The following is a 14167-nucleotide window of genomic DNA, read 5'->3' as shown; positions in this document are numbered from 1 at the left end:
ATGGGGAAAAATAATTCATTCAAGGTTTTACATAACGTTAGCGGCATCTAGCGGTTTGGTGATAACACTACAAAACAAAGGCAAACCAGATTTTATCAGTTTTATCAAATTTTTCACATTTTTAAAAATCTTAAATTAGATCTCTAAATAGTTCAGACTCGGCAATCTGCAGTGTTCCTGCGAATGAATGTGGATGAATGTAGCTGTAAAGGAATGGGAATTACAGGATTACACTTGAATCGGGAATGTGACATCAGTTGTCCTAGTAGTTGAAATGTTGATTCTGGATTGGTTTACTGACTGGTATATAAAAGTTCATTTTACAAAGAAAACAGATTTTATAGTCCAGCTAAATTTTAAAATGTCATAGATATTTTAGGAATTTGATATGATAAACATAATTTGTAGTAGTAGATACTTGCTGATTTAAGTTTTGCTTATTTTCGCGAGGAATTATATTCATGGCCTCTATAGTAGAGATAGGTGTGGTTTTGGATTAAATGTTTAATCGACCTGCCATACAGGGCAGTTTCGTCGCCGTAATTTTCTAAACTGCGTCATTAAGTCCACCTTTATCAGAAATGGCTACGCCCAGTGAAACTATCGCTCAATGGAAAACGACAATTATAATTAGCTCATCCCTCCAGGTAATGAGAATTATTTAACATTTTTTCTTTTTGACAAAATATGTGTAAATTTTTGAAATAACAAGCTCTGTAGCTAACCTAAGCTAGCACCCGAGTGAAATGTCAGCGCTCGTGGGCAAAGTGTTCAGTAAGTTAAGTAGTCTCGATTATTAATTTTTGAAAAATGTTTCGATAGAACCATGACACCTGCAGGACGCTCAGCGCACAGCAGCACAGAATAAGGTTTTCTGACAGCGTCGAAGCCGGGGCCTTCATTTTCCCTCTTTCAGGTAAGCTAATAATCGGTTTTCCATCTCGTCTAAATTATGAACCCTAAGTCCACCATTCTGTTTCGTTTTGATACGAATAATGACTTTAAATAAAACATTCAAGTCACAGATACAGTCCTTTCCTACACTTTATTGTACAATTATCTTACTGCGAAATACTTATTTCATTTCGTTGTTGAACATAAAGCAAATTGATGCATATTTTTCACATTTTAGATTTTTTGCAACCAAAAGGAAAGCTGATTTTGGTACTATTTTACCCCCTTTACTCCAATACTCATGAATAAAACCCAGTCCAGCCAATTAGTTGACCTAATGACCCAATTAGCAGATTCCATCCAGCTGTGTGATATTTAAATTCCAGGTTAAATACAACTGTTCCCTAAAGGACCCAATTGGGTTCTTGAGAATATTAGTGAATAAATGGCATCATGAAGACTGTAAAACACCATAGATCAGGGATAAAGTTGTTGGAAGAAGTTACTTAGACTACAGTATATGCAATGTACATGTATGCCCAAAATTATTTCAAGTATTAGGTATTAATTGATCAATTATTTTAAATAAAATGTTTTTTTCTCCATAAAAGGCTGTCCTTATACATCGTTTCACTATGGTGTTACGACTGGCTCAAGGTCATAACAAAACGGGAGACCATGCAGGGGTTAAAGTGTAGAAAARTGAATATTTATTACCAAAAACAACAATGGATTGTGGATATCAGCATCAGTGGTGTAATGCAAATGCTTGGATGTGTTGTATGAGTGCATATGGAAGTGTTGAAGTGCAAAAACAAAGACAAACTCAAATGTGCAAAAAGGAGGGGAGATGAGGCCTGGCAACAAAACACCACAAGCGTCAAGTGGCAGAGTGGAGGCTGAAGGCGACCCAGAAGACAGAGATAGCTAGGTTCCAATACTCTGCTCTCCCAATCAACCTGATCAGCAGCACCTGTAAAGGGGAGGAGCACAAAGACAACAAGACCCGCAACCCAGGCCCACAAGGCCCAGGGCCGTAACAATGGTTTCAGAGATGTCATTCTCGCTTATCAGTAGCAAATTTTTTGCTTAAATGAAAATTATTTTAAATCTAAATCTGCTATGGATACAAAAATGTTCAGGCTTATCTACATGTTGGAGTCAAAGTGTGCTTAATGTAAATAGAGATCTGCTGGGTCTTTTAAAACATAAGCTTTAAATGAATAACCACCTGTACTAACACATATTGCTTTAATTCCTAGGTACCGCGTTCTTGCTGGTTGATCCTCAGGACCTCCCAGAGCCTCTGGACGAATCAGGATTAACTGAACGCATTGAAAAATTTGTGCAGGTCCACAGGAACTGCTTCGTACTTCTCTATTCTCCCTTTAATGGGGATAAAGAACTGCAGGTTTTGACTGTGATTCAGCACAGGTATGTAGTGCGACTGCTTTCCATCTCTTCAGACACGGTCAGGTGGCTGTGCGCTGTGTTCTACAGATTTTAAACCATTCTTTCTCACTTATGTTCCTTTTCCCATTTTTCTTTAATATACATGGTGGATGTTTTCCTGCCTACCATCCGCCCCTGGTATAGTGTTGAAATAACTCAATTTTTCCCTCATAGGCCTGGTGAAATATCTAAGTTATTTTACTTATGTTGGTTTTATCTCCGTCTTTTTTTTCCACATCTCACAAAGAAAAAACGGACCCGGACGGGAAAGTTTATCAAGAGTTTTCTCCCAAGTCAAAGCGATTAATTTGACAAACTAAACATCACAAAACGGTGCTCTGGGTGATACTAAAGTCCTTGGGAACAATTTTTCCACTGTCCCAATGTAACAACTGACCTGAACAGGAAAGTTTGCTCATTGGAAGAGATATCTTCCCCAAAGTATATCTGACTAGTTTAGCAGCTGTTTGAATTTTAAAGCTGAGCAACGACAACATTAAAATGTTCTGCTTGCAGGTTCTCTCCAGGTGCTCCGGCTTCCTGCAACAGTCTGAAATTATGACTGTTAGGTTAATTGGTCTCTTTAAATTTTCCTACGGTGAATAGAAAATACATTTCATGAGTAAAATATAAAAAATAAAACATCAGGGTTGCACAGTGACACCATTGGTAGCACTGTTGCCTTGCAGCAAGCAAGTCCTGGGTTCGATTCCCTGTGCCTGTGTGGAGAACACACATGCACAGGGAGAACTGTGCATGTGTGCGGGAACGTTTATCCTCTGTGACCACAGTCCAAAAAGCCACAGTCTTTTTGGACTGTGGCTTCTTCCCACAGTCCAAAAAGATTTTGTGTGTGTTAGATAATGGATGAATGATGGAAGAATACTGAAACTTGTTTATAATAATATTAATAATAACGATAGCAATTATTTCTTCTTCTTCTCCTCATTATTATTATTATTATTATTATTATTATTATAAAATAACAATAATATTATTATTATGAAATAATAATATTCAAAATCAAAAATACTTTATTAATCCCAAATGGAAATGTAATAAAGGGAAACTGATTATTATTGATATAATAATAATAATAATAATAATAATAATATAGTATTAATAACTTGATTGCAGCCAGACCTGCCATTAAGCACCCACTGGTTGCCATGGTTACTCACATTTATCTTGCTATTTTAACATTAGCTAGCATGTTGTCAGCATACTATTGGCCCTTTGCAACCTCATTTAATCACAAGGTGCCATGATGGACGTCAGAAGTGAGGAACAGGAGTCCTGAACAGAGCCACTGAAATTGTTTTCCAAAGTTGTTTTCTTCAGTTTATTCGTAGTTTCTTCGTAGTTTCTACTTGTTAGAGTCGAACTAATTGGTCTGTGAACGTAACACCTGGTTGAGGCTCATAGACGGCGGTATTTAGAAAATGTTAGGAATAGCTAGCTTAGAAACCGAGCCATAAATCCTCCCCCATGATGTGTTGATCAAATTACTGACTTTGCCTGAATTCACAGCACATGACTTGTATCACTACATTCCCTGAATTTGAAAATACATTTTTATCTTGAAGACACTGTGGCAGAACAGATTGAACGTCTGCCCACTGAGTTTGTGTCAATCTGAGAAAAAAAAAATAAGAAAATTGTAAGTCGAACATCAGACAATGAGACGGGGACTTTTATCCTCTGTGACCTGGTTAATCTGTTACTTATTAATGAAAACAGGACTCTTCTAATATCTCATTACATGACTATACATCTCCGCCTGTTTGTCGCTTTTACATCAGCTAAACTCTCTGACAGTATTTTAAGCTTCTTGAATGTCCTTCCATCAAATTCAGTTTCCATTAAAGTAAATGTAATCTCACAGTTACTTTAATAGAAACTGAACAAAGTAATTTGACAATAAGGCTCTAAATGTCACTTTGTCTTATTTTATAATATAAATTACTGGTTTGTGTGAGCAGGAAGTGTGTCATATGCTCATCATAAAACTTTAGTTTATTAGCCACTTTAAAAGATTTAACATTCTGAAAATCAAAGAGTTTTTTTTTTTTTAGATTTTGAGAGAAATTAACTTTCTTTGATGATGTAGATGTACAGCAGATTCTCATGATAGATAATATCATACCTTAACATAGAAGTCCACTTGACTTCTTTTCTTGTTTCTAAAGATGCTTCAATTCTCATCCCTGGGATAATCAGGCAATGACAGAGGTGGGCAGAGTACACAAAAATTGTACTCAAGTTAAGTAGCACTTCTTCAACATATATTTACTCAAGTAAAAGTAAAAAGTAGCCATCCAATAAATTACTCAAATAATAGTAAAATAGTATTAGGAAAAAATTTTGAATAACTGATGAAATTATCAATATTTAGAAATTACATGATCAGACTGACCAAAATATAAAGCTAGGTGGAAATGATGGTATTTAAAGGATGAAAATGACAATAGTTCATATAACTAACAAAAAATGTTAAAAAAAAATCAGTAAAAGAATCAAATCAGTTTCTTTCAATAAAAAAACGTATGAAACATTAATGAGTAAAATATAAAAAATATATATTTTTTATATATATATTTTATATATATGTTTCTGTGCACACCTGCACAGAAACACTGCAGGTGTGTTTCTGTGTCTGATAAATTTTTGGTTAAAACATGTTTGTTTATCATTCAGTGGGTTAAGAATCCAGAAATCTTACTCAAGTAAGAGTAGAGATACTTCATAATAAAATTACTCAAGTAAAAGTAAAAAGTACAGCATCGTAAAAGTATTTTTTTTTTTTTAACGTTACTCAAGTAAATGTGAGTAAATGTAGCTAGTTAATACTCAACTGTGGGCAAGGACGACCTGAATAGATGGAAGTGAATCGTGTGTTGTAATTGCCCCACTGGTGACTCTAATGGTCCTGTTAGTGTGATGGTAAAGATTACAATTTGTACCTCTACTCATCAACTTTCCCCTTCTTATAATTCCAGAAACTTTAAGATAACCTTTTCTTTACATTTTCAGATTTATCGGCAGCAATCTGAAGATCCTTCCTGTACGAAATGGTGCACAAATAGCCAAAGGAATGCTGACAATCGCCAAGGTAACTTGCTATTCGGGAAAACAAGTGATTTCTGTTGCTGTTCACTCACAGCATTTAAAATAAAGACAAACCTGATTGTCTGCAGGCCACCAGTAAGCCGCATGCTGATAAAATCCGAGAGCGCATGTCTCTGGCCCGCGCTCACATCATTGAGACCAGTCCTGTGTGGGAAATGCTCAGAGACATTTTATAAAGCCCAGCAGGTGATCCAGTTTGCTTTATTTAGCATGACACAAAATAACACACAGTCCCTGCTGATGACACAAACTGTACTTTTGAAAATAATTTCAGCAAAGATGAAATGATCACTTTACAGTACTGCATTCTTTATGTTATCCATCAAACAAACAGAAATAAAATACATCAAAAGTTCCCAGTGCTGTCTCAGTGTGTTTTCCCCTGCGTTTCCTCTGTGATCTCATCTATTCGGACTACAAGGCTTTCCATTAAGTCAAATGTCACCAAAGCACTCTGCAGCACCTAAGAGACAAGAGAACCATCAATGTTTGCTGAGCCTTCTCCAAAATAGTCAACTAGAAAGAGAAAAATCTCTACCTGAAACTGGACTTCTGGAGACATATGGGTGACTTTGTCATTCTTTACTGTTATGGTTTTTAACAGTCTGGTAGACCGAGCATGATCTTTGGCTTCTGCAAGACAAACAGCATGAATAGAAATAAAATATGAAGTTAAACTGTTTCACACATCAGCAGCTCATTTGTACCTTTCACTCTTAGCTTTTGTTCCTCCTTCAGCACTTTCATCTCGGCAGAGTAATATGCTCTCGACATGCTGATACACACTCGCAGCACTTTTAGGTATTCATCTTTGATCCTACATAGTTCTTCCCATATATCAGCCTAAAGGTGACAAAAGTCAGCAGCTTTTTAGACTGGCCAGGCAGACCAGCAGAAGGAATTTGGTGAATTAAACTGACTTACGTCGCTCTTCATTTCTTTGTCTTTCATAAGCAGACAGCGCAGAAGATTCAGACTCTCCATTATTCTGAAACAGACAGAACATCTGAAGTAACATAACCTTTGATGATCGTTTAGTTGAATTTATAGGCTTTCTTTTTGCTGTCAGGAGGGATGCACTGATTTAATTTGGGCCAATATAAATATTGGATATTAATATAACTATGATGCTCAATAGCCAATATTTACCAATATTATATATATTATTTCCTTACCCAAAATAGTAAAAAGTATCAGTATTGCTATCAGCAGAGTCACTGATAGCAATACTGATACTTTTTACAATTTTGGTTTGATATATCCTCAAGTTTCTGACGTTTAGGTGCTTTTGATTGTTTTGGGGTTTTTTCCTCCTTTGGATTATTTTGTTTATTGGTGTGTACAAAATACTTTATGAAAAAACTAAAATGACAAGTAAAAACAATAGAAAAACAGAATAAATTTGTGTGCATATTTTCTTAAATAAATGACAAAAGAAATCATAGTTTGAGAGGTAGGTTTGAGAAACTACAGTACAAAAACGAAATAAAACTTCAAGACGGAATCTGAAATTAAAGTATTGATTTGATACTGATTCCGACTCTACTTTCAGACATATTGCAAAGGCTAAAATGAATAACAGTGCATTGACAGCTTAGCCTTAATTGCTGGAATATTTTGGCCAAAAGGTTTCAGTGAGTTAAGTCACTGGATTGTGTTTGGAAATACGACTCACTTGTCCATGTTGGTGAGTAAATCCGTTTCTGCAGCTCGTGGTAAACTGAGCACCAGCTCAAGCAGTGGCAGAAGCTCCATACCCAAGAACCACTTATTGGCTTCACCCTGCAGGAGAGTTATGACAGATTCATCTCATTCATACAGAGTTATCAGATCAAAGCTAACATCAGCCATGAAGATGTTGATCAGATTAGGTCTTTATGTATGTCTGTGTTGAAAATACAAAAAGAATTTGAATAATACATTTTCTCTTACTTGAACTGTATTGTTCTATATGAACCCCAGAAATATCTTTTTTTTTTGTCACCTCAGCTAATTTTAGGTTAACATTCACTAAATGATCACCAAATGAAGCTGGGTTGGTTAATGCTTTCAGAATCAGAAGAACGCAGAATGAACTGAGCCATCATGTGAGGTCACAGTTATGATCTGGGGTTACTTCAGGTCAGTTTTAGGTTAGTAATCTGTTAATTCTCTACACAGCTCGTCTTGTGAATATATTGTATGTTCTGAGATATAACTTTAGTAAGTGACAAGAAGCTACCTTATTCTCACCTTTATAGACGATTGAATTTGACTCCTGATGTTGTTCACTATGTAACCTTCAACACCTGCATGGTGGCTTGTTTTTAACATGCACCTGCAAAAGAGGGATCGATAAGAAATTGTGTTTGTGTAGAATAAACATAAGACAATGGGAAAATATAGCAGTCTGAGGTATTCATCAAGTATAATATGTACAGCTATTAATCTACAAATGCAAAAAGACATTTTCACTTAAATTCTCACCTGAAGAATTTATGCTTTGCTTCAGCATCCAATTTGTTAATGAAAAGTTGAAACACCTTCAGTCCCGATTCTCTCTGGAGAAACATGAAATTATTAAAGAAAATCACCAAAATATTGCTCTTCACATTGATCTGACATTTGTTCTGTTATCACAAGTGACTATGTACTTACCAAATGTTGAATTGGACAGTTGGTGAGAACTTGTCGCAGGTTCTGTGAATTTCAGAGCAGCAAATTTAGATTATTGAACCTCGGTTTTTAGAAATAGTCATGTAAGTAAATCTGTTCTCCATTAAATAAGAAATTAAACCGAAATCACACATGAATACGTTTGTTCATCTGGTCAAGTCATTAAAACACGTCACGCCGTCATCCGTCCGTTTCTTCACTCCAAGAGGCTGTCGTAACTCTTATTAAGGTTAGTGGTGCCCAAAAAGTCGGTCCTTGAGGGCCAGCATCCTGCATGTGTTAGTTCTCTTCCTGGTGGTAGTAACAACCTTCTCAGCATGTCAATGTTCTTCTTAGGGCTTCTAATGAGCCATCATTTGATCCACATCTGTTAAACCAGAAAGAGAACTAAAACATGCCGGGTGCCGGCCCTTGAGAACCGACTCTGGACACCACTGACTTAGGTCCTTCACTCAACACAAACATAACAGCTATGTGGTGTATCTTACCTGTGGTGCACTATAGAAGCTTTCCAGATCTAGTAGACCTACTGGAAGGCTGTTATCTTCCACTTTCTCCAAGCTTTTAGCAAATAGTGCCTATGGCAAAATGATTAAAAATTAAAAAAATTCAACATGATGCCTTCTTCTCCAGGGGATTTTCTGTGATTTCTTTTCATACCAGTCCCTTGAGCAAATGCGATTCCTTTTTCCTGTCAAAAATACAAAACGCACAGACCTTTAGGCAAACATCTTTCTTTTGTTTTAAAGGCAAAAAAAATGTTAACCTTTAATTTACTGCTAGCATACCTACTGAGGAGTTGATTGATGTGCTCCATGTTGCACTGAAGAATAAATACAGGGCTAAAACGGATGGAAGAGTGCAAGTTGTATAACACATTTATTATAAAGGTGAACAAACACATCACAGGGCTAACTGACTACTCACCTGAACACGGCTGGAAATGTGTCCATGGCTATGAGCTGGACAAAAAGCAGATAGGCCAAGCATGCAGCCGACTCCTTGGACAGGTCAGTATCCATCGAGGTGGATTTCCTCAGAGAACTGAAGAACAGAAGGCCTGGAAGAGACTCTTTGATTGCAGGCAGGATGACCTGCAATGCACAAAAAGAAATCTGGGCACAAAGAAAGGAGATATCCCTTGATAAATATTTGAAACGATTCTTTGATTTAGTACCATTATCTCTACTGCAAAGAGCCACAAAGTTGATTTTCTGTCTTGGTTCAGTTCAGCTTCAAGCAAAGGTTCTTTTAAACTCAGCATGCAGCTGGAAACAGAAACACCAATCAGGTCATCTGTTCTGGTACCTTCAACTAGAAAAACAAGGTCTGTGATAAAATAAAAAAGTGGTTGTTTTCTGCCAAATTGCACTTTTAAAAAAAACTTAAAAATCATCTCTGACAAGATCCAGAAATAGACATAGCATGTTTACACAAGGCTCTTCCAGTAAAGTATGCAGTTTTTTTTTTACTTAGGTGTTCACAAGAAAAGCACTGGAACAGAAACGTACAACTTAAGAATCTCAGCCTTCAGCTTTTCATCTTCTGGTGTTGGGTTACAGTTTTCATCCTTCTTCTTCACCCCGTCTATAAAAGGCCTGGTGAACGTCGCCAGGGCAACGCAGCTGCGACACAAACCGTGCTCATCAGCCTCCTCCTGCTGCTGGGTGTAAGGTACAGGCAGCCGGGACAGCTGCTTGTGAAGGGCTGACAGAACCAAACCCACACCGGCTGCTCGGTTCTCATCCAGCTGCAGCAGAACTTAAAAAATAAAAAACTTTTATGTATTTAACTTAACTGAATTTTCTCCAACATTGATCTCCGCTTATCAACTGTAGGGGGAGCCATATACCATGTTTTGTGAAACTTTGTGTCTACGTTTAAGCCTTAGATTAACCTTACATGCTTCCAAAAACTGCCTTGCAACTAGTGATTTTTACTTTAACAGAACCTTTTATACTATAGAGACTTATAAGTGTGTTTTTCACTGCTGTATTGATGGTGAATGTGACATGTAAAAGTTTTAACAAAGTAGCTTTACATACCTATTTGAAGGTGAGGAAGAAGGACGAGAATGGTTTCAGAAATGGCGCCTGGATCCAGGTCTTCAATTAATTCAAGGAAGCTCTCCAGGAGGGTTCTGGAGCTGCACGTCTACAAAGCAGAGCATGTGTGAAGTGTCTTGAATTCAACCTCGGTATGTCATTTCTTTTTTTGTTGGGCTTTTTCATTAACTGACAGGAGTTGAAAGGAAGTTGTTGTCAGTGTGTTTTTTGGTAAATTCCACTGAGACAGTTTCAGGTAAAACAGACACCAAGGTTTACTGTAGAAGCCAAAGTAAAGAGAAAAACGCCACAAAGGATGTTTTTTTATCAAAAGCCGGTCTGTAGTGCCATAAGTTGGCGTCAGATGAATAAATTTGGCTTCTGATGGGTTCTTAGAATTCCTTAAAGGTCCTTCATTAACCTGAAGGTCTTAAACATCATTTGACCACATTTTAAAATTTGAACAGCCATCTTTTCCTCTAGCATCTTTCTTTTTTTTTCCTCTGTGAAATTGATTGTCAATGTGTTCCATATTATGTTTTTCTAAGTAAATGATTAGCGTTTCTTTACACTGTGACAAAACTACAAGGTTGAGGATGAAAGGACAGCACACATGCTGAATTCTGCTGTAGAATCTGGTTTATTTTTGTTTTCTTAGGGAAGTGAAATCAAAATCCTCTTCTTCTATCCTCTTCTTATTCTATCCACTATCTGCTTCTTTGTGAGCTTTAGGTTAAAAAAAATCAGGGATTTTAATTGCTGACTGAAACTCACCATAATGAAACATACAGGGTAAAAGGCTTGGAGCTTAGATAGAGTTATGTTTATTATAAAAACTTAATGTAAATATGCATTTACTCTAAGATTCATTTGAGGTTTTTTTTTGACATCAAAGTATTTAATCACTTGAATTTGGAGACATTATTTACAGGACCTTATGGAATTGTGACCTTCTAATATAAGAACAACTAATACTTTCCCTTTTTTTCCACAAACCTTCTCTGTTTTTTAGGAGATGTGGACTGAAGATGCATTGCTGGTACCCACCTTGGTCAGTTGTGTGATGGCAGTCTGGCAGTGGTCATGACTCTTCTTATTCCTAACTAGTTCATCTACAAGAGGTGCCAACAGACCACAGCCCATGGACTTCACAATCCCCTGTGGGTGGGTGAGAAAACACACCTTTATTTACTACAATGGTGTCCCTTCATAACAAAGTACATTTTATAAGTAGAGGTTGGCCCTAACAGTAAAATTTTATGTGGACTGATCTCTACTTGAAGGGAGGTTCAAGAAAAATAATCTTATCAGAAATCTATTTTGAGGCCCCCAAAGTCAATCATTTCTAGAGTCACTGTAGGTGCAAACATATTTTGGATTCCTTTATGTTTCTATCATAAATTACTCAATAACTGTCATGCTTAAAAGTGCTACACCTTACAGCTGCAAATTAAAAAAATCAACAAGGACTGACTTAGGAGAAATGTTTTAAGAAATATAAACGTTGCTGCTGTTTGTGAGCAATAACCTCCCCCTACGTCTCAAGCGAATGCTTCTCATTACATATTCAATCATTTCAGCTCTTGAATACAGTTAGCCTACAAATGAGACAATGGTAAGAAATGTTTCTCACAGTAGGCTACACACAACTGCATGAAGTGTGGCGAGATGGGACAACCAAGGGCACTTAGAGGAGCACCATGCTGATGGGTGTTAGCAGTGGAGCGAGAAATCTAACTGAATATCTGCTTGTTTCCCTCCACACCTTTGGGTCAAAAGGTCAACAACCACCAAGTAACTGCTGCATCTTAATGTTTAACATAGCTGGATGTGCTTTTAGTGCTGTTTGACAGATTAACACAGTCAATCTGTCATCACTTCATATCTTTAGGGTGTGAATACAGTATGGAGACCCTCGGTCTGCCTCCTAAAGTATTAGTGATGTCACCTGGTTTTTCTCATCCTGGATAAATTTCAGCAGTTGTTGGCCATCATCCCCACTGAGACAGGCAGCTCCGACATCCCTGAACTGCTGGTAGTCCTCCGGCTTCAAATCTTCTGGAGTCTCGCGCTGAATAAATAGATATCATGTATGTGCTATGAGAAAGTATTTTCCACACAGATTTATTCCGATTTGTACTTTTAGGATTTTTGCGATGACTAGGTCTGTCATCATAATCAGCCTGTTTATGGTCATACCATCATCTCAGTTGGATTTATGTCTAAACTATAAATAACCCACCTTAAGCTCTCTCTTTTTCAGAAGTGAAAATGCTTTCATTCATTGTGCTGCTCATCTTGAGTTGTTCCCATTTATACGAGGTCTGCAGCATGGCTCCTCTGTCTCCGGAGAGACTTATGATTGGCTTATGATAACCAAGGTGCATCAGTTATCATAAGCCAATGCACCTCCTCTTGAAACTAATGTCAGGTACTAAAGGAGGTGATGTTCCTGATTGATGCCTGAGGTATTCTTATCACATATCAAATTGTGTGACTTATTACCATTTGAGCCTTGTTGCATAGGTATTAAACACCACGTCCACTTTTAAGGTGACCAGCAAGCCAAGGCATTGGAATTTCATGATCTTTAGTAGCCCCAGTCCATCAATCTTGATTGTGCCATTTTTCTGGGGGTGGTATTCAAAGTGTTTTGACCTGGTGATGTTCAATTTTAGGTAATTTTTGGTTTTTCCAGGTCTGCGTTGATCTTTAAGTCCCCACAGGTCTTGGTCGAACAGTGCAACATTAACATCATCATCATAAGGGTCCAGGACAAGGGTGGGAAACTCCAGTCCTCGTGGGCCTTGTTGCTGAGCAACTTTTAGACGTGTCTCTGCTTCAACATACTGGAGTCAAATAATGAGGCCATTAGCACCCTAATGTCAAAAGGAGGTAATATTCCTGATGGATAATGGACCATGCCTATGATGTCTCAGTAACAAAGGCAGTACAAATTCTTTTGAGACACTGTGGTTCATAGTGCTCCCCAGGACAGGTTGGACTGAAATCCTGTTGAGATGATGGGCTGCCCTTAAACAGGATGTTCATTACATTACTCAGCCTTTCTGTCACGTGTGACTGAATTAAAATCAGCCACTCAAAACAAATGTGAAAACCACATTTTGTACTTTGTCCACTCTTAACATTTCTTCCATGATCTGGAAGAAGTGGCAAAAAAAACAACAACAACAAAAACAGACTTTACCTTCATAATTCTTATAAGATTGAGCCAAGAAATCATAGAAACAAAGTTTTTGTTACTTTTGGTATCTAATTTAGTAAAGCAGGTACTATTTTAAAATCTCTTCTCACAATGGTATCATAAGTCGATGCATTGCCAATAAAAACATGATTACCTCAGCTCAGTTGTGTTGTGGTGGACTTACCCATCTCTGGATGATCTCATGCACTTTATCTTCATTCATCATCAATGTTTCCTCCGCCCTCAGAGCCAATCCTGTTATCAATACGTCCACAGCAGATGTAGTGCATGTAGTGGTGGTATCTAAATGATCAAATAAATAGCTCTCCTGGTGTCTCAAGGGAGAGAAAAAGATTCAGTGTGTGAGGAACTGAAACATAAACCTCTTATCTCCCTTTGTGCTTCACAGCTAATAGGATTAAAGCGGGACACAGAAAGACGTGGCGCTGGCTTGAACCATCGAGTTGAGTAGCACTCGGTCGTGGAAAATTAATAACGTAGGAACTGCCTCTCTAATATTTCTAAACGTTAAAATAAATGTTCAAAGTGACCATGTTGTAAATTGACAAATTCTGCTCTAAGGTGAACTTGCAAAAGTGCTTAGGTAGTTTCCTGTTGTGTAGGTGGTGATGTGGCGCTTCATGCTTACCTTCATATTCTGTGACTGAAATAGATGTTAGTTGACATTTACATGTTATTTTAAGATGATGAGCAAAATATACAGCCTTGAAAAGTATATCTGTCAGTATTTTTGTTCCTTTCTATGAACAATGTTTCTACTTCTGTT

At 37.3% G+C, this 14167-nt stretch overlaps 2 protein-coding genes across 2 annotated transcripts; one reads left to right on the top strand and one right to left on the bottom strand.

The window, feature by feature from the left end:
* Nucleotides 1–527: 527 nt before the first annotated feature.
* lg4h1orf146 (linkage group 4 C1orf146 homolog) lies at nucleotides 528–5830 on the top strand. Its single transcript, XM_008407764.1, has 5 exons — nucleotides 528–647; nucleotides 823–916; nucleotides 2157–2328; nucleotides 5380–5458; nucleotides 5544–5830. Exons 1-5 carry the CDS (start codon nucleotides 582–584, stop codon nucleotides 5649–5651), a joined length of 519 nt encoding a protein of 172 aa, XP_008405986.1. The 5' UTR covers nucleotides 528–581; the 3' UTR covers nucleotides 5652–5830.
* Nucleotides 5661–13757, bottom strand: LOC103463980 (glomulin-like). The gene is made up of 18 exons (XM_008407763.1): nucleotides 13565–13757; nucleotides 12124–12246; nucleotides 11223–11333; nucleotides 10176–10284; nucleotides 9642–9891; nucleotides 9308–9398; nucleotides 9058–9224; nucleotides 8919–8972; nucleotides 8791–8821; nucleotides 8619–8708; nucleotides 8113–8154; nucleotides 7942–8015; nucleotides 7708–7792; nucleotides 7151–7257; nucleotides 6400–6463; nucleotides 6183–6318; nucleotides 6014–6108; nucleotides 5661–5938 (listed from the first exon to the last, which is right to left on the bottom strand). The coding sequence occupies exons 1-18, from the start codon at nucleotides 13604–13606 to the stop codon at nucleotides 5843–5845; spliced, it is 1767 nt and encodes a 588-aa protein (XP_008405985.1). The 5' UTR covers nucleotides 13607–13757; the 3' UTR covers nucleotides 5661–5842.
* Between the last annotated feature and the right edge of the window lie 410 nt (nucleotides 13758–14167).

This window comes from Poecilia reticulata, linkage group LG4, assembly GCF_000633615.1.
Source record: "Poecilia reticulata strain Guanapo linkage group LG4, Guppy_female_1.0+MT, whole genome shotgun sequence".
Taxonomy (NCBI): Eukaryota; Metazoa; Chordata; class Actinopteri; order Cyprinodontiformes; family Poeciliidae; genus Poecilia; species Poecilia reticulata.
Note: the sequence above shows the minus strand (reverse complement) of the source record. Positions and strands in the feature narration are given on the sequence as shown.